Genomic DNA, 20,995 nt, shown 5'->3' with positions numbered 1-20,995 from the left:
TGTTGCAGTGTTTAGTGAAATATCAGAAGCCAGTAAACAGCACGTATCTAGCAGAAATTTATGGTTGTGAGGAAGAGCCCCTGACATACACACCCCTCCCTGAGGTCAACGGGTTGCTGAACAAATGATCCTGGAGATACAAACTTTCATAATTTACACCAGTTTTAGAACTCAACATGTTTGGCAAAGAATTTTATCCAGGGGCTGTTTTACAGAGTGAGAAAGCAATCCAAACATAGCAGCAGTACAACCCAATATTTTTCTGAGTTGTATCCAATGCTAGGAGATGGTTTGCTAAATTACTTAGCGGGGTCCCCCGCCCTTTATTTCATGCTGGCTTGTGTTCTTGGACCTACTAAATATGCACATGGCAAAGCAACCTTGTGAAAATCAGTCCTCACAAGAACATCAGCAATCTGGATGCCACCATGCTCCTTTTTCATATCATGTTGGGCAAACCACTGAAAATCATTTAGGATCAGGGTGTCAGAAAACTATTCTTGTCATGATATTGTGAGGTGGACCAAGTTATTATAACACAGCAGCACATTTTGTTTAAAGAGATAGAAACTGTGAAGGCAGCCACAACTGTATTTTGATTAGCAAGTCCTTTAAGGTTAGAGTAAGGGCAGCAAAAGATCAAGAGAATAAACAAAAGCAGCACAAGAGAACAACATACTTTTTACTCACAAAAGGGTGGCCTGATGATGCACACAGATCAAATCTAGCCAACTCTTTAATGCAATATCCCTTTGCAAACAAATAAATAGAGGACAAATAAAGCCTACAAGTCAATGGAAAAATATTTTAAAAACAACTTTTTTCAGATCTAACAGTCTCAAACTGTTTTCCAAAATCAACTTGATCCAATGCAAATTGGATACAATATGGAAAGCAATCCCAAGTTCAACGGCTGAAAGTCCACTTAATGCGATGAAAAATGCCAAATGCATCTTGACTTTCATCTTCCACAGTGGCTGTTTTACAACCCACAATCTTCATTTGCGAGAAACATATATCTGGAGTGGGGTGGGGGAAGAGTCATTCATAGTTTATTGGCCAAGATAAAAGCTTTTAGCTTCTATGAAGGTTTAAAACATTGGATCCTTTGTGAGTATAAAGCTGGGCTGTATCTCTACTTTGCAAACATTTGCTGAGCACAAGAGAAGGAACCCATCATTACAGTACAGGAAACTAAGCAACTGACCTGCAAAAACTGAGTAAATTCCGAGTATGTCAGGTGTTTCTTCCTGTTATGGCCAAAGTGCAATCGAATGAACTCGCAGTCCCAATTGAAAGGGATGTGATGGTGAATAACGGTCTGCCCAAATATTTCTTTTACATTTTCTTTGAAAACAAAGAGGGGGAAAGGGGAGAAAGGAAATTAATTAGAAAAAGAGAGAGAGAAAGATAAACCCTACTTAAAATTCTTCGAACAGAAAATGAAAACCATACTTCTAGAAGAGCCAATCAAACAGAGAAACACTTTTTTTTTTTACAACTTCAAGTTAGAGAGCTGTTTATCTTTCTAGAGTGAAAACACACTTTGTATAGAATAGATTTTAATACTACTTGTGTATTAATACTATGTAGATCTTCAAGATCCATGATTTTGCCTTATTCAGTTTTAATTAAGAAGCAATTTATTTCCTTTATTAGAAATACCTGGTGCTTTGCATGCTGATATAAAATCAATGCTGTGTTCCTTGATTCTGCGTGTCAAATTAAGACCTCATTGAAAGGCAATGAATACCTGTACTCAAAATACACCATAATATTTCACAGACTATGCACGGCATGATTGAGACTTGATTGAGACTTGTGTGAATGCAACTATTAAAGACAGGTATAAGAATAGGGTCATTATCATTACAGAAAATATGTTAACTATTTCAGATCATTGCCCCAACTATGACTCTGGCACAGAATATCTTAACCAGGGAGGAGCCCTTTTCAGGCATTCAGTATGAATGTGTGAAGGTATCGCAGACAGGAGTGCTATCCCCCACATCTCTGGAAGGTGAAGCATGTGGTGGTCATGCTCATTGCCAATTCACGGTTCATTTCTGTTGTATCCCCATGGAGGGAGTTCCAAGGACACACATCTATACGTGCATAGGACCCCCTTTGGATCAATGCCAATAATGTGTTTAATGGCTATGTGGCCAATGCGCATTTCAGTGTCAAGGGGGTAGGGCTAGTTCGCTCATACATAAGATCACCCGACATTAATGGATTCATACTGAACACTTAAAGAGAGCATGTCAATGTTTAAGATGCTTTTAGCATGTTCAGACATTTCCAGCGCATCCTTATCATGCCTACTCAGAAGGAAGTCCTCACTCAGAGCTTTCCAAACTTTTCACGTTGGCGACACACTTTTTAGACAGGCATCATTTTGCGACACAGTAACTCAGTTTTGCTAGCAAAAAAAGACCCCTTGACGGCTAAGTCCAGTCAAAGGCGACTATGGGGTTCCAGCGCTCATCTCGCTTTCAGGCCGAGGGAGCCGGTGTTTGTCCACAGAGAGTTTTCGGGTCATGTGGCCAACATGACTAAACCGCTTCTGGTGCAACGGGACACCGTGACAGAAAACAGAGCACACGGAAATGCTGTTTACTTTCCCGTCACAGTGGTACCTATTGATCTACTTGCACTGGTGTGCTTTCGAACTGCTAGGTTGGCAGAAGCTGGGACAGAGCAACGGGAGCTCTGTGACCTAATGAATTCAATGGGTTTTTTTCCCTGTTGAGTGGGACTGCACTCTAAATTACCAGTAAGAAATCTCAAACTTGCTAGGCGTTTTGGAAGAACGTATTTGCTTAACTCTTCGTGTCCTGACCAGATAATACCTGAATGGAGATGCATCACGTCTGCCTCTTCAGGATATAGAGAACCTGGGAAGCTGCCTTATACTGACTCAGACCATGGGTCCATTTAGCTCAGTATTGTCCACAATGACTGACAGCAGCAGCTCTTCAGAAGAAGAGTTTGGATTTGATATCCCGCTTTATCACTACCCGAAGGAGTCTCAAAGCAGCTAACAATCTCCTTTTCCCTTCCTCCCCCACAACAAACACTCTGTGAGGTGAGTGGGGCTGAGAGACTTCAGGGAAGTGTGACTGGCCCAAGGTCACCCAGCAGCTGCATGTGGAGGAGCGGAGACGCAAACCCGGTTCACCAGCTTACGAGTCCACCGCTCTGAACCACTACACCACACTGGCTCCCACCGCCAGGATTTCAGGCAAGAAGTCTCTCTTTCAGCCCTACCTGGGGACGCCAGGGACTGAACCTGGGACCTTCTGCATTCAAAACAGATGCTCTCCCACTGACGAATGACATTTCCCTTTGGGAGTTAGAGATATGACGCATTCAGATGAATACAGTGCCGTCTGAATCAGATGTTCCTCTCCTCTCGTCTGGAGGGGGTTAGAAACAGGCTGAACCCCTGAATGAATTCTCTCTAGCAAAGCATCTCAAAAGCTCCACTAGACATCTGTCAAAACTGCATAGGGCAGACAGCATAGCATTTTCACTTTCCACAGAATACCTGTGAATTATTTGTACATTAGTTTTAAAACGACATCTCTCCATTTTTTATCGTTTTAAACTTTGCATTCAAAGGGCAAATAATAGATAATTTAAGTCTGTGGGGAGCTGATGTTAACTGAAGGAGGGAATTGTTGCAATGACCTTCTCGACCCTGCCAGCCCTCTAATCATAGATTTTGAAAGGCCTGGCTTTAAAATTCCAATTCCTTAATTTAATTACCCATATTGTGCAAGAAGAAAAATTACATTATTTGATTGCTATTAATATACATTAAATAACCAAATCCCTACAGAGCAGAAGAGTGGAGAGATAAGCTACAGCTCCTATCAAGCAGAAACGTATTGCTAAGAAAGATGCAAACCTTTAATTTAAAGTCAAAATTATATATATAGCAACAGAGTGCCTTTACCAACATGCTATATATAGCATTTATGTTACAATTAAGTACCATATCCCAGTCACAACAATAACAATTTATCTGTAACCGGCTTGCAAAATGGAACAATGTATCTGCTACAAGATACCCCATGGTATTAAGGCTGCAATCCTGCACTCCTTTACATGGGAGTAAGCTCCACTAAACTATATGGTACTTACATCTGAGTACACCAAGACCAGTACAAATAAAGAACATTTTCATACTGCAAAATGGATTTTAGAGAATGCCCAACCATTTTAGGAATATTTTAAAAAATATGTTTATACTTTCCTTTCCTTCTTTACATCAATGTCCATTCCCAAAAGAAAATAAGGACAATTCCACTATAAAATTCCAAATAACGAGATATAGTTTCTTATCCATAGTTGAAGCTTTAGGCAGTTACAATGCAGGCAATTCAATGCCAGGCGATATGCAAGAGAAATCCAAAATCCATGTAAATACCAGTAACTTCAGGAAAACCACTACAAAGTGAACCAGGCAAATTATTAGGGTGAATCTTCTCTTCAGAAAACATAATTGATCTCTAGATGGAAAGAAGATAAAGTCCCTACCAGAGAAGAATGGCAGATTAAGTTGATGGATTATGCCGAAATGGCTACATTGACCAGAAGAATCAGGAATAAGGAATGGGGAAAATAATAATAAAATCTTAAAAACCATTGTAAACAGCTAGTAGGATTGGAATAACACTTGAAGTTTAATGGTGAATTTTGGACACAATGGAGAGGTAAAAGATTTGGATAATCATAAAAAGATGCAGGGGGAAATGATTAACAATAGGACCCACAAAGGAGAGGAGGGAAGTCCAGGAGATTCTTCGGAATCTTGTTTTTATGTTGTATGTGATTGTAGAACTTTAATCTGAAAAACCAATTAAATGTTTTTTTTAAAAAAAGGGAAGTGTGATTTAAATAGGTTTACCTGCAAATGTGAACTGAATGGAATTTATCCCCCATCTCTTTATCTTTATCAAAGCTAAAGGATAATGTATTTGTTTTCATTAAAGTAGCTGTTGTTTTTTTAACTGAATTGAAAGGGGGTGAGGAACCATTAAGTTTAAAGGGATTTTCTTGCATCTCCAGGGCAAGAGCAACTTAAGTAAAAGAAAAGAATAAATAAGGGACAAATTTGATAAAATTAAGTTTAGGATTTGCTGAAATAATTTTGGAAATTGGGATGTAGAAAGGGGAGGTTTGGAGGAGTCAGAGAAGTGAGGTTTATGAAAAAAGGATATGAAATTATACATGTTTGTTTGTTTCTCTATTTGTTTGTATTGTCTATAAAAAGTTTTGTAAAACCAATAAAAAATATTTTTTAAAAAAAGAGCAACTTATGGCGGGCAGACAAGAGGAGCTGGAAGGCCAGACGTACTTCCTCCCCATTCCCCATAATGCTCTGACGGTCGTGTACACCAAAGGGGAACGGGGAGAGGAACAGCACCCTACTGAGATCAATGCAGGATGGTTCTCGCATCAAAGAATCCTATCTAGTCATCTCCTTTGCCTGCCTGGGAGATTGACTTGTTTCCACTGGCGCGAGGTCGGTCAGCCCTGGAAGGGAGCCTTCCATCTTCCGGCAGACCGGCTGCTCCCCTCTTTCCTACACCTTTCCACTCAGCGCCATTCCCACCCCACTCAGCCACCCTCCGTCTCCTCCCCACCACCAGTGCTCACTGCTTTCAGGCGAGCTCACTGACACCTCCAGCTGACACAGTTCCTGGGCGCTGTCAGCGGTGGAGCCAGGTGCACAAGGCAAGAGGGGCTTGGCGCATGGCCCTGCAGGTCTTGGCTACGGCAGAGTATTGCGCCGCGCGCCTCCTTTAAGCTGTCAATCTGGAAGCTCTTTGCAAGATAAAAGGAGGCGATATACACACTGCAATTCCTCGCCCTCCTCTTTGGGCAAAATGCTTGCAAATTGATTGAGGGAGGGAGGGATCGTACTGCAGATTGCCTCCTTTAAACCGGCAAAGTGCTTGCGAACTGACAGGTTAAAGGAGGTAATCAACAATGAGATGATGTGCAGCTGAGCTCCACCCCTCCCCTAATTAGTGTGCAAGGGCTTTGCCTGCTTAATGGAAAAGCAAAGCAATCCAGACTGGTCAGGATCACCGGAGTCCAAGAAAACATGCCTCTCACTTGTCACTCAGCTACATTGGTCCTCATAAAAGTCACCTATACCTGCTATGTGCTCCCTGATTGGTTGGATCGAAGCAGCACCTGGGGCGGGGCAGGGCGGGGTGCAGGCAATGGATATGAACAGTGGAGAAGAAATGGTGCCCCCCGCCCTGAAGGACTCAATTCAGTTCAGTATTATTTTCAAATTAGCTATAGGCTACAAGAAAAAGTCATAACCTCCTGGCAAATAGAAGGGGAAGAAATGGAGGCAGTGAGAGATTTTACTTTCTTGGGCTCCATGATCACTGCAGATGGTGATAGCAGCCACGAAATTAAAAGACGCCTGCTTATTGGGAGAAAAGCAATGACAAACCTAGACAGCATCTTAAAAAGCAGAGACATCACCTTGCCGACAAAGGTCCGTATAGTTAAAGCCATGGTTGTCCCAGTAGTGATGTATGGAAGTGAGAGCTGGACCATAAAGAAGGCTGATCACCTAAGAATTGATGCTTCTGAATTATGGTGCTGGAGGAGACTCTTGAGAGTCCCATGGACTGCAAGAAGATCAAACCTCTCCATTCTGAAGGAAAGCAGCCCTGAGTGCTCACTGGAAGGACAGATCCTGAAGCTGAGGCTCTAGTACTTTGGCCCCCTCATGAGAAGAGAAGACTCCCTGGGAAAGACCCTGATGTTGGGAAAGATGGAGGGCACAAGGAGAAGGGGACGACAGAGGACGAGATGGCTGGATAGTGTTCTTGAAGCTACCAGCATGAGTTTGACCAAACTGCGTGAGGCAGTGGAAGACAGGAGTGCCTGGCGTGCTCTGGTCCATGGGGTCACAACGAGTCGGACACGACTAAACGACTAAACAACAACGCGACAAAAAGTGCCATTACAGCCCATGGGTTGAAAATGTGTTGAGGTGAACACTCAGCCAGCATCAAGTCTATCTCACAAAGAATTCTAGCTAGGTGTGGCTGGAACGAAACAAATTTTGCAGCAACTATTTTAGGAATGTTCAGCCACTGATTATGCAATGAGCCACAGTAATCACATTGTGTGGTTGCATGTGTGTGCGGCAGCAGGATCTTTTAAGAAAATGAAAAAGAAAGAACCTAATTGTTAGTTACTAGAATCTCAAAGTACGTATTTATTTGGAGGTAGATTTCTGGGACACACGCCAGAACTATCATCCCTACCTTCCCGCACTGCTTTAGGAAATATCTTTAACGCTCTTACCAAAGGTCACTTCGCCATTGCCACTCTTGTCGAACAACTGAAAAGCAACAATGAACATTGAATCTGGTGTGCATAGGACGGATTCAAACGCCAAAAACTCTTGATAGGAGATCAACCTACACATCAGAAGAAACCACAAATTTCAGATTGGGGGTTAAGTGGAGAGAGGAAAAAGAGACCAGCAAAATAAGATCTAGTGAAAATTCCAACACTGTTGCGCTTTACAACACTGAACATAAAAGAATAACCCACAATTAAGATCAGCTCTGCTGCCCCATTGCTCCTTGGAGACTGTTCTGGGCCCATAAGCAGTATCAGATCTACCATCTGGGTCTAGAATGGTTAAGTTCGTATCTGAAGATGTGTACATGCACACGAAAGCTCTTACCAATAACAAACTTCGTTGGTCTCTAAGGTGCTATTGGAAGGATTTTTTTATTTTGTTTAGAATGGTTAAGGTGCAGTTAACCAGTCATTGGAACACAGCCAATCCAAATTTCTGGGCAAAATCCTGGGGCTGCCAAATTGTGTGCCATATGCAGCCATGTGTCTGGAAACTGGACAAGGGCTGCTGGAAACCAAAGCATGGCTCACGACTATAAAATTCTGGCTCTGCCTACATTTCATGACCGATCCATCTTCTTTAACTCTCCACATGCTGGCGGAATTCCACCACTCCAAATGGTTAACTTGCATTGAGAGCAAAATCAGAACCTGTGACCTATCACTTGAGTTGCTGCTTATGCTCCCACCGTAATGGGAATCATTCCAGACAATCAAGCGCAGAATCCTAGAGACTGAATTCCAAACCCTTAGCAGTGCAGCCAATAAAACCTGTTCCCCATTGGGGTTGGGAATAACACCCTCATTTTGGCCAGGACACTCCATATTTACATCACCTATACATCACCCACCTCCGCAAAACTGGCCTCAAAAAACGTTGCCGACCACTGCCATAAGAGCCATTTTTGTCTGGAGAGTTTTATCCTAAAGTATCTCCTACTATGTTTCGTTCTCTGTGTTGTTTTCTGATCCATGTATATGATGCACTTTCTCTATGCAAGTTGATTGATTGATGCAAGTTGGTTGATTGATTGATTGATTGATTGAATGGTTAAGACGACTCAATGGTCTGCCATTAACAAAACTAACAGAAACTTTTCTGAATCATTTTGAATTACACTTAAAATGCTCCTATGATTAAATCCAACAGGAAGAAATTAAGTATAAGAAAGGAACGTAGATTTTCACTAATTTAGTCAAGGATGAAGGAAAGCTGTGCATCTGATCATACTGAATTAGCACAGGATTGATGCTGTCAGTTCTTCTTTATAAGAAATGTTGCATTTTGGAAAGTAACATGAACAGCTGTCTATGTTATGAACAGGTCAATGACAACCACTAATCAAAAGACACACAACAATAGGCAATGGAAGCCTGGGTATAAATTCTAAACTACAGCATTTTAAATCACACACTGAGTTGATTCCGACATTATCCTCACATTGAGGATACATTAAGATCCTTGCTGCCCCATCTCACACGGCTTCCACTGCAAAGCAAACGATGGTCAAAATCAAAGGCGGGACAACAAGGTTCTTGCACCTCTTACAGCAATCGTGACAGCGGCGGTAGCCAATGTAGTGTTAGGATATAGTTCCGTTCCACCTTAAAAGGGTCAGGCATGGCTGTTGTGTATCACATGCCTGTTTACTCCCAGCACTGTCTGCTGGGAACTTCCATTGTATGTAGCTTTTGTGTTACTGCTGTTTTGCCGGACACGAAGGGATGCAGACATGTTTTTTCCTTTGTTCCTGAACTATGCTCAATAAATGCTGTAGATATGCTTGCACATCTGCCTCTGTCTGCCTCTTTTGCTGTGAGGTGATTTACGCACTCTGCTAACAGAGCGTGCAAGGGTCTCTAAACGTATCTGAGACTCGTGTCGCTGTTTGATGCTGTTCCAAGGAAGACTGGCTGGCAGTGATTGTCCAGAGACATCTGGGGGCCTGCCTGACGCCCCGGTCTTCCCAGCAGTATTCCAACATGTAGTGCCTCCACAGATGTTGCTGCATACAACTCCCATCAGTCCCAGACAGCAGAGTCCAAGGGACAAGGGTGATAGGAACTACAGTCCAACAACATCTGGAGGGTACCACATTGCCCAAGCTTGAGTTGATGCCTCTTTTGGGCCTCACTTCACACTTTGGAAAGCCATGGCTTCAGGGGCGAAAGCAGAAGGCCACGGTTTGCATCCATTGTAAGACAAAGGACATTCAGCATATGCACACTTTGGCAGAGCTGCACAGGGCTTGCCACAAATAATAATAAAAATAGAAGATACTAAACCAGAGCAGTAAGGGAAATAACAGCATTCAGAATAACATCAGGGGTCATATGTGCACACGAAATAACCCTAAAGAATATAAGGGGCTTTTAATTCCACATAAATGAAAATCGGACATTTAGCAAAAAGAAAAAGAAAAAATAGGGGGTGGGGAGAATATTGCTTTTTTGTTTTAACAGTAACCTTTAATTGTCTCTCTATCACTGCTCTCTGATGGCCCCAGCGGCCTCTGCTCCCATGTATGTTTACTTGTTGGCTATTGTCCAACAACACTGGCACTTCCCTGCTAAAATAAATTTGGAGAGCCACAGAAAGAGACCAGAGAAGGGGAGGCAGGGCAAGGCTGCTCTGAAACCAAGTGGGTTAAAAGGCTATGTTTGAGAAGAGTGGACATTCTGTGAAAGCAATTTAAGCAACAAAGAATATTGTCCATAAGTAATGTTTTAAAAGCGCTGTACGGCATGACCTTCTCTTGATTAGGCAAATCGTTTCTTGCTGCATATAGCGATTAGTGTCTCTCTCCCTAATAGATCACGTTTTGGAGGAGCCTTCCCTGGTTTGATGTGTGGGAGTTAGAGAGACCTCCTGCCACAAAGGTCACGTGACATTTCCTCCCTTTCCTAAGCCTGGATTCGGAGGACCCCAGAATCAAAGTCTCTGACTAGGAACCTGATATAAAAAGGGAAACACAACTTCTCCAGAGTAGTTGTAAATGAGCGAGTGAACTGAATGCATCATTTCCTTGTTTGTAAGTCAGGCTTCAGGGTCAATCCCCACATTCTATGGCAACTCGATGCTCTATTCTATACCACTCTATGCTCTTTCCGTCGTTCCATCTGTGCAAGCAATGCAGTTTGGCAGAACCTGGGCTGTTCTTGGGGTTATCCTGACCTCCCCAGAGTCAATTTTGGGGGAGGAAGAAGGGGGGAAGCCCTATTGCGAAGGGCTTCCGCTGATGAGACTGGTTAGGTGTATCCTGCCCAATATCTAAAAGACTGCCACAAAGTGTTCTTCCCTTGCCTATATTTTTCTTCCTGGTCTCCTCATAGCAGGCTTGGAGAAAAACCTGACATGTTAAAATCAATCACTTGGAACGTATGGAAACAATCCAAACATGGTGCTTCATGTCCACAGATCAAAACCACGCCAGAGATCATAGAATGGTAGAGTTGGAAGGGAGCCTGAGGGTCATCTAGTCAAACCCCCTGCAATACAGGAATACGCAGCTGTCCCATACGGGGATCGAACCTGCAACCTTGGTGTTATCAGCACCACGCTGATAACCAGCGGAACTATCCAGGCTATGCATGCTACTGTCTTGGTCATTTTTGCTACTGTAGTTCTGGCAGCAGCAGAATTGATTGGCTTGTAAAACCAAAAAGATGGTAGCCTCTTCGGCCCTGTGGCCAAAACTTCCAAGAGAAATCTATGCCTATGTGCAGTTTTCACCTTCGGATTGTAGCCTAAACAACATAATTTCCAATCAATTGTTAGGAATGTACTGGTTGGTTCCTTACCCATCCTTTGTCTGATCTGCCACTCCTGCTAACAGCTGCACCGTTTGAGGATTGAAATGGGGGTCTGTATACAGTCCCAGGTATCTCTGCACGAAGTCGCCTGGCGTCATGTAATGCTCTCCATCTTGTTCGACAGTGGCATACTACAGCAAAGACAAAAAAGGACATAGCGATTGTCTAAATTGTTAGTATTTGTTTCAGAGTAGGCAATAGCCCAATACATCTCCCAGTACGTTTCCAAGCACAATTCAAAGTGTTGGTGCTGACCTTTAAAAGCCCTAAACAGCCTCAGCCCTGTATACCTGAAGGAGCATCTCCACCCCCATCGTTCAGCCCGGACACTGAGGTCCAGCGCCAAGGGCCTTCTGGCGGTTCCCTCCCTGTGAGAAGTGAGGTTACAGGGAGCCAGGCAGAGGGCCTTCTCGGTAGTGGCACCCACCCTGTGGAACACCCTCCCATCAGATGTCAAGGAAATAAACAACTACCAGACTTTCAGAAGACATCTGAAGGTAGCCCCGTTTAGGGAGGTTTTTAATGTTTGATGTTTTATTGTGTTTTTAATATTCTGTTGGGAGCCATCCAGAGTGGCTGGGGAAACCCAGCCAAATGGGTGAGGTATGTATGTATGTATGTATGTATGTATGTATAAATTATTATTATTACAGACTACAATAACTAATAAAAAATGATGGCATCTAGAGAAGCTTTTGTGCATGTGCAAAGTACAGTGGTACCTCTGGATGCGAACGGGATCCATTCTGGAGCCCCGTTTGCATCCTAAAGCGAACGCAACCCACGTCTGCGGGTCGTGATTCACCGCTTCCGCGCGTGACGTCATTTTAAGCGTATGCGCATGCGCGAGCGGTGAAACCCGGAATTAACGCGTTCCGTTACTTCTAGGTCGCTGCAGAGCGTAACCTGAAAACTCAACCTGAAGCATATTTAACCCAAGGTATGACTGTACTTCCACTCACAAGCTGAGTTTCACGTAAGTTCCTTTTCAGTAGCAGTGGTGTTAAACTTTAAAGTCCTTAACAGCTTGGAACCTGGGTACCTTCTTCCATACATTCCTCCCTGTATGCTCCAACCATCATCCAAGGCCCTGCTCCAGGTCAGACTTTGTTACGAGAGGCTGGTGTCAACTAGGATTAGGGCTATTCTCTGCTGTGGAGTCCACTCTGTGGAATTGCTTTGCCAAACAAGTGTATGAGACCTCAGCAGTGTACTATGGGCAGCTGGTCAAGACATGGCTCTGTACTAGTAAAGGTAAAGGGACCCCTGACCATTAGGTCCAGTCGTGACCGACTCTGGGATTGCGACGCTCATCTCAATTTATTTTCCGAGGGAGCCGGCGTACAACTTCCAGGTCATGTGGCCAGCATGACTAAGCCGCTTCTGGCAAACCAGAGCAGCACACAGAAACACCCTTTACCTTCCCGCTAGAGCGGTACCTATTTATCTACTTGCACTTTGATGTGCTTTCGAACTGCTAAGTTGGCAGGAGCAGGGACCAAGCAACGGGAGCTCACCCCGTCGCGGGGATTCAAACCGCCGACCTTCTGATCGGCAAGTCCTAGGCTCTGTGGTTTAACCCACAGCACCACCCACGTCCCTGACTCTGTACTAGTTGCTGGTAATTACAAGTGGCAAGTGTGCTGTTGCATTTATGCTCTGTTTGAGACATTAGGTTGGCCATTCCGAGAACAGAAGGCTCGGGCCCTTGGTCTGATCCAGGAGGGCTCTCTTTGCATTCTTAAAAAAAGGATTTCAGCTGACTATTTTGTTTATTTGTGCCAGGGCTTTTCAGTAACACTTTCCTGGTGTACATAAGCTGAACTATCTCCCACCAAAGAGGGACAGACTACTCTAGCCACTGGTAAGACGTGAAATAAGTGTTGTTGAATTCAAGTGTCGTTGAGTTGTACCTGGAAATTGAGCTGAAAAGTAAAACAATTCTCTATTTTCCACAGGTAAAATTCTGCACTGCTAACTAATGGAAACACTCTGAGAAAAGGTCATAAGATTTAGAATGGTGTTGGAAACCATACAAATTGCTGGAGCCTGAGAAAATAATTAAGCCATTCGTGTGCAGCATTTTTGGTACAGATTTGCGTCAGCCAGCTTTTAATCATCTTATTAGCACACCGACTAAAAAAATCAATTGTTTTATAAGGTATAAGAGGTATTAATTGTTTATTTGGTGCTTTTTTACATACTCGTTTGTATTCTGCTTTCAAAATTAATTTGTGTGCATAATTACTCCAAAGCAGCTCACAAGTCAAAAAACAAGAGAAAGTTTAAATATAGCAAAAAAAAAAAAATTAAATCTCCATAAAACTGTACAAATATAAGTTAGTAAAATTTATCGTAACAATCCTTCTGAAGAGATGTTTTCAGAGCGCATTCACAAAGGGGAAAGAGGAGGCCTTGTAAATCTTGCTAAGAAACAAAATCACAGTGTCGCTCAAATCCTTGGTAACGATGGGCCAATCAGAAACTTATAGTAGAAAATTATTTATCTAATGAAGGCTTACAGCCTGAAATATAGTTTTCATATATGAAATATGTTTTATTATACAATCTGACAATTAAATAGCATTTTATATCTTGGGTTGCCCTATGTCACAACAACAAAAATAAGAAGATTCTTATGTGAACGAGACTCAAACTGGTTTTTGAAATTTCCTTTAATGCAATAGGACTGACTTCTAACTAAAAGGGTTTGGGGGCCAAACCAAAATAGGAAAATTAACCGTAAAAAACCCAACAATAACTCTGCAACTATTTCAAATGTTAAAAATCAGCTTCCAGAAATCCTACCAAAAAAAAAAATCAGGAAGGGGGAGTTTACATTTTTAACATTCGATTCCTCTCCCTCTTTCTTTCCCTGAAACTATTTAGTATTTTAAGACTTTTACAGTCACCAAACCAGGGTAGTCTCCGAAGTAACAACCTCCCCTGTTGTGCAGCTTCTACTGAAGTGAATTGCAAGTTGCACTTTAGCAATGCATGGTGGGCATTTACTCATCTACTTATTTATAGATGTAACCGAAGTCAGGGTTCCCATGCAGCTGCAATATTAAGACACTTAACGGCACAAATGGTTGAGGCGCCAAGAAAAGCATGGCTTATTGGGGGGAAGTTCTATCATGTTGTTGTTATTTATTGTTTGTGAGCCGCTTTGGGATTCATTCGAATGAAAAACGACATAGAAATAAAAGTAAAATTTAAAAAATGACAGACTTGAGGGGAGGAAAAGATTCAGCAATGTGTGTATGCTGGATACAGAGGTACACAGGGTGGCAAACCTCACAGGCAGCAATAGACTGGCAAACCGCCTGACTCTTTAGGGCATAGGGCAGGCATAGGCAAACTCAGCCCTCCAGATGTTTTGGGATTACAAATCCCATCACCCCTGACCACTGGTCCCGTTAGCTAGGGATCATGGGAGTTGTAGTCCCAAAACATCTAGAGGGCAGAGTTTGCCTATGCCTGGCATAGGGTAACCGTAGGTTGGAGACGCCGGGCACTTGCCACAACCCCAAGAAGGGAGAGGACACCCAGAGTCACCACTCTAAGGAGGAGGAAGTTTTGATATCGCTTTAAAGCAGCCTTCCCAAAACTGGTGCTCTCTAGATGTTTTGGAATACAATTCCCATCAGCTCCAGTCAACATGCATGCTGGGGCTGATGGGAAGGCACCAGCTTGGGAAAGGTTGCTTTGAATTGTTATGATGAGAGGGAAGCCTGAACTTTCTAAACTGACTGCTTAAGAAAGCTCTTATTGTGTATTATTAGACTAAGGGATCTAGGTGTTGCCTTTGTCACAAGAAGGAGACAGCTATAAAGCACAGAGCAATAGGTGTGTGTGAGGCAGAGAGAGAGTGAGAGGGAAAATAAAGACAGGGTTTGTTTGTTTGTTTAAAAATGATATTTTCCATTTGTTTTATCCTTATTCAAATCAACTTTGTATTGTGCCTATATGCAGCTTTTCATAACAATTCCTCAATCCTGCCATTTACTTTAACATACCTATTCCAAAGGCTGAACAAAACATAATATTTAATCATCACATGAAAAGTACCAATTTCCTTTCAAATGTTTCTGACCTCACTTCAGGAATCCCAATCACAAAGGCATGCATCCCACTTCACTTCAACTTTTGATCCAACTCGACAGGTATTAGGCATAATAAATTGCACTTTATAAGACACATCATGGATATACAGAGAAATTGACATAAATATTACATTAGAGGCAAAAAAAAAGTGAGCACATGAGCTCTTGTTTGATTTGATATTTGTATTCTGCTTTTCCAGCAACAAATGTTGGGCTCAAAGCGACTCATAATAATAATAATAATAATAACAACAGCATTAAAAACAAAAATAAACAAACACTGCCATCACTATAATATCAAACACAATAGCATATAAATAAAGCCAACAGCAGCAACAAATTCATCAAAGTCTGCTCCTGACTGCTTTAAACTCCCCGCCCCGTTTCAGATGTATATATATCGGCATCTGAGCATTATACTTCATGCTTCTGATGAAGTGGACTGTTTCTGCCCTAGTGAAACTTGTTACACTTTAATGGGCCACAAAGTTCTTTGCTGATGTTGCTGTGGCAGACCAAGACGGCTACCCCTCTGGAAATGGTCATATGAACTGTGTTTCACTTAATGATCTTCACCTTCCCTTGCCTCCATTTCCAAGGGTAGCCAAATTTAGGCCGGAATGCACACCCTTTAGGGATCACAGCATTGCATAATCAAAAGAGCAAGAGAGAACTGACCCGTGAAACCTGCTGTGGTTTCAGCACAAGGCGCTTTGTATTTTGACGCAATGGATCGAGTTGCAAGGAATTACAAACAAGGTCGCTCCCAACTGCGCTACTGAGAAATTCAAACCTGCACATCACACCGAGTCATGAATAAGTTGATAAACACAGAGGCGCAATTAAATGCACAGCCTAGCCAAAATGAAAAAAACAAAAACCCAAATCCTAACTCCCCTTGATTTCAACAGAAGAAGTAAGCATGTGCACACTGCAATAAATACCGTAGGTTTAGAAGTGCATAACTTTAGCTGTATGAAAACACATTGCTAATGTTCTGATCTTTCAGAAATAAGGAACTAAATTAGTATCATTTGAAACTTTGTTTTTTTAAAATAAATATTTATTAGGATTTTACAAATTATAACAAACATATCAATACATACAAACACAAAAATAAAATAAAAAGAAAGAACAAATATAGTTTCAATACCTTATTTTCTTAAAACTTATTTCACCGACCTCCTCATACCTCCCCTTTCTGCATTCCCATTTCAAAAATTTAGTTCAGCAAATCCTCACCCTTAATTTTGTCTAATTATTATCCTTACTTTCCTTTCACTTAATCTTTACAGCTGTACTCCATTTGATTTTAAAAACCACATCATTCTAAAATTCATTAATTTTACAGTATTTCTTAAGATAATTCTTAAATTTCTTCCAATCTTCTTCTGCCGTCTCTTTTCCCTGGTCTCGGATAGTATCATTTGAAACTTTGGCAATGCACTGTCATACATTTAAAGCACATGACTTCTCACAAAAAAAGTCCCAGGAATTAGTGTTTACTCCTCTAAGAGCTACAATTCCCAGCACCCTTAGCAAACTACAGTTCCCAGGATTCTTTAAATGCGTTGAATTTATGGTGCATACACAGCCTTATATTCTCGTTTTGACACCTACTGCCTCAGATGCAGATTTGCTCATCTGCAAATGGAAGTAGAAGAGTTTTCACTTCAGCAGAGAGAAGGAGGGGAGGCCATTTTGGCTGGTCGCCCTTCCCACCGCAGCCCACCAGTCCTGTCTACCACCTTCTGGTCCCTCCCCCCACACTCTGGAGCAGATTTTGGAGGAGTACAGGGGGCTCAACGAGAAAAGTCATCAAAAGGTGCCTCCTCTTCTTCTCCGCACCCCAGTTCTGAAAGCAGGAACAACCTGAGTTCCAGAAGACATCTCTCCATTTAAGTCACTACATGTTATTTACTTTACACAAATACAGAAAAGCATATTAGGCAGTGCCATTAAGAATATGCTATGGGGTGCAGACATAAAATGGGAAATACTGCATGTAAAAGGACACGCTGTCTTAAAAATGCTTTCCTATGTAGCTGTGCAACCCTCCGGAGTTAATAAACATATAGACCCCAGAGCAATTTAAGATGTGCATATCTCAGGTAGGGAGAATGCCTATCGTCCTCTGAAGCCTCTTAGATCTGAGGGTGGGGGAGTGTTGCTTTTTTTTCTGTTCAAGGCCGCATTCCCTCTGAGGGGGAATATCTGTGGTCTGGTGCTGGGCAGGGCCAGAGCCAAAAGTGTATGGGGGGGGGTCCCCATTCTTTCTCCCTTCCCCTCTCCTAAACAGCCTGCTGGGGGAGACAGAACACTCTTCCCAGAGGACTGAACTGATCACCTGAGGAGGCTTCCTGAAATCTGGCCAAGAAATTAAGCTGAGGACCACTGATTTCCCTCCCACACCAGATCTACAGAAACACCCTGTGGTCACTCCATCTGCCTAGCCTGTGAACAGGAAAATCAGGCTAATGGCCTCACTGGCTGCTCCCAAGCGGTCCTAATCTCAATGCCACTGATGTGCCACTTCCAGGATCACGCTGAGCATAGCAAAGAATGAGAGAGCCCTTTGCAGAAATTCACGCACCATTTTCCAGCACACCAAGAAAGCATGGGAAATGACTAAAGCTAAAAATATAGAACTCTAACAACATCAAAAAACAGTCACTTACCTTCAAAAATATGTTGCGAAGCTCATTAGGATCTGCTCTCCGGGTTGTTTGAACCTACAAAACCAAGAAGGAAGGGGGAAGGTTAATGCTCCGCTTGTCGGGTTACTCATCTACCAAAGAGGGAAACCTAAACTGCAATCTATGCAGATAAAGAGTAATAAATATCAAGTCTCTTATCTAAATGATAGAGCGAGTGCCAGACATTCAGACACATGTTTATGTTGCTGAACAGTAAAACAATTGCAAGCCTCATGACAGCTGTCAAACTCGGGAGGAACTGCCAAGGAAAGAGAAACAGAGCCTTCTAACTCAAGAAGAAAACTAAAACAACAGACAATGAAGCTAAGAAGATAAAACAGAAGTGTTCCAATCAGAAAACAGTTTTGCCCTCCTACAAAGAAGTCACAACAAGAGTGAAGGCATATTGTGCATGCCAGAAAGTGCAAGTAGCCCTCTGCAAATAAACTAACCTCCCCCACCCCCGGAACAAGATCCGGTAGCCATTGCAATTTAGCATGTGCAACAGAATATCATGTATTACTTTGCATGTGGTGTGTTCCTGGAGATGAATTACAACACTCTTAAAACCTACAAAGGACCTCTGATCCCCAGACTGACCTCCAGCAAACCTTGGGTGGAGGAGGCACACCAATGACCTTATTTATCCCAATTAACAGTCCCTTTCCTCATGTCACTCTCCTCCTTTTAACACTGCTTAACTGCTGTATGGCTATACTGTACCTCAAAGAGACAGGCCTTTCTAAGAAACTGGGTAAGTGCTAGACAAGGAGAGGGCTCCACCTTACCTCCCACACCTACAGGAAGATGGAATGCAAAGCATTTACTTGCCTATGCAGCCTCGTGTCCCAGGAAGTGCGACATAACAAGCTCTATTTGACATAACAAGCTCTATTTTACATCGGTGGAGGGAAAAGGCTTCCTTCCTTCCCTGTCTTCAAGGATATCACAGGCCTTACAAGGCCTCCGCTATCCTCAGGCCTAAGTTGCTTAGCAAGGGCAAAGCCTTATTTTTACTTTTTAACACATACCTCAGAGTTCATCTGCACACTCTGCAGTTAATCATTCCAAAATAAGCACCACCCCAATGTTGCATAGATGATTAAAGGCCTCCTTTATCCATACACTAATAGCCCACGGCTGTGTACATATTCCCAGCTTAAAATGCAGCCTGGTTATTCTTTTTCTCAATTCAGAGCAAAACTGGTTTGGCAGCTGGGGGGGGGGGCGGGGAGAGAAAATGCATCAAAATGCAATATTTCATAAGAAACAACCGGACAAATATGGATTGCGGCTACTGTTGTGTGTACATTGCTTCCCAAACCAGTGTTGGGGGGAGTGCCCTGGATGCAGACCAAATAGAAGTGTATACACAGATCGCTGAAGAATATTATGGGAACAGCATAGGCTGCGATCCTAACCCCACTTACTTTGAGGTAAGGCCCACTGAAGCCTTAGGCCCGATTTGGATGACAGCCTAATTTAGCACTCCCTGGTGTGAACTGCATGCTGAGCTCCCAAAGAGAGAAAACAAGCCCAGATTCATTCGAACCGAGCGCGTGGATTTTGGGGGGATTTAAGGGGATGGGGGCACAAAAGCATCCCTAAGTTGCCCTGCTTTGATCAGCTTTACTAATGGTCTTGCACTGGGTCACAGAATCACAGAACTGCAGAGTTGGGAAAGGGGGACTCTGAGGATCCTCTAGTCCAACCCCTTGCAATGAAGGGATCTCGCCTAAAATCCTACATGGCTTAGTCGAGATGGGGAGAACGGGGCTTTTGCAGGTGGAGACGCTTCGTAGGACCGTGGACCAGGCAAACAAGGGGGACTATGACCCAGTGGCGTAGCGTGGCGGGTGCAGGGGGGGGCCGGCCACACCAGGCGCAACATCTGGGGGTTAGGGGGCACAAATCCACGGGTTAGGGGGCGCAAATAGCTTGCCCCGGGTGCTGACAACCCACGCTACGCCACTGCTATGACCCCCCCATCTTTTTCCTCATGGCTACCTACCCTGCCAAGCACCCCCACCCCACCCACTGAGGTCTGAGGTAACAAACATCCCACTGCGCCCAGTTACTCAGAAGCCCATTTCAACATGTGAAATGGGGGGGGGGGGATGAATCCACCAGTGGCGAGATTGAGCCCAGATGGGAATGGGAAACCTGCCGTTAATCGGGATTTTTGAGACACCCTTGGCAATTAGATAGATGGATAGATTAGATAGATTAGATAGAATAGATAGATAGATAGATAGATAGATAGATTCATGATATCTCTATCTCTTCTATGCCCTCCTTGGGCTCCCCCCCTTGTCGCTAGGGGCGTCTTTCAGCCGCCCTCACCCCGCCCTTGCCAACATTTGGGGGGAACCCCCTTCCCCGCCCTTGCCGCCACTGTGGCCTCGAGGCGGAAGGGGGTCGGGCCCCCCACATCCATCCACCCCCCCGCGCGCGCCCCGACCCCTCTTCCCCGCGCAGCCGCCCGCGCAAACCGGCTGCTGCTGCTGCCACCGCCGCGCTTATTTGCAGGAAGCCGAGAGGAGGAGAGTCACCTTGACCGCCATGCTGAGCTCGGGGAAGTGGCTGGTGGTGGAAAAGGAGGAGGGCAGGAGGAGGAGTCTCCGGGAGAGACACCCCGCCCGGCGCACGGCGGCCTCAGCCGGGGCCTATGTTAATAAGGATCCCCGGCCGAGCTCGGGAGCTTGTCCCGCCGTGACCCCGTTGCCAGGGCCGCCGCCGCCGCCGCCGCGGAAGGCTAAGCGCCGCATTCTGACGAGCGCAGCCGCGCCATAGAAGAGCAAAGGCGGAGGGAGCTGGGAGCAGCGGCGCGGTGGGAGAGAGAGAAAGAGACCAGCCCGGAAATTGTTATTTTTTCCCTTTGCTTTTCTCTCTCTTCCCCACCGGCCCGCCAAGGGAAGCCTTAGCAGTAGTGGCTGCCGTGGGGAGGAATCTCCGCGCTGCCGGTCCCTC

The 20,995-nt window shown here is 43.8% G+C and overlaps 1 protein-coding gene across 2 annotated transcripts in view; it reads right to left on the bottom strand.

Annotated features, from left to right (window-relative positions):
• SLC25A12 (solute carrier family 25 member 12) overlaps window positions 1-20,768 on the bottom strand; it is a 58,474-nt gene extending 37,706 nt beyond the window's left edge. The window contains exons 1-5 of one of the 2 annotated variants that reach the window (XM_082240146.1): window positions 20,578-20,768; window positions 18,008-18,061; window positions 11,212-11,354; window positions 7,348-7,463; window positions 1,208-1,347 (exon numbers count right to left, since the gene is read on the bottom strand). In XM_082240146.1, coding sequence (XP_082096272.1) covers window positions 1,208-1,347; window positions 7,348-7,463; window positions 11,212-11,354; window positions 18,008-18,061; window positions 20,578-20,589 — 465 coding nt within the window. In that variant the 5' untranslated portion in view covers window positions 20,590-20,768. Of the gene's footprint in view, window positions 1-1,207; window positions 1,348-7,347; window positions 7,464-11,211; window positions 11,355-18,007; window positions 18,062-18,316; window positions 18,415-20,577 lie in introns of those variants that run through there. The other variant, XM_082240147.1, reaches the window with a different exon arrangement.
• Between the last annotated feature and the right edge of the window lie 227 nt (window positions 20,769-20,995).

This window comes from Podarcis vaucheri, assembly GCF_965113315.1.
Source record: "Podarcis vaucheri genome assembly, chromosome: 1".
NCBI classification, from domain to species: Eukaryota; Metazoa; Chordata; class Lepidosauria; order Squamata; family Lacertidae; genus Podarcis; species Podarcis vaucheri.
The sequence above is the reverse complement of the archived record's forward strand: the minus strand, read 5'-3'. Positions and strand labels throughout refer to the sequence as shown.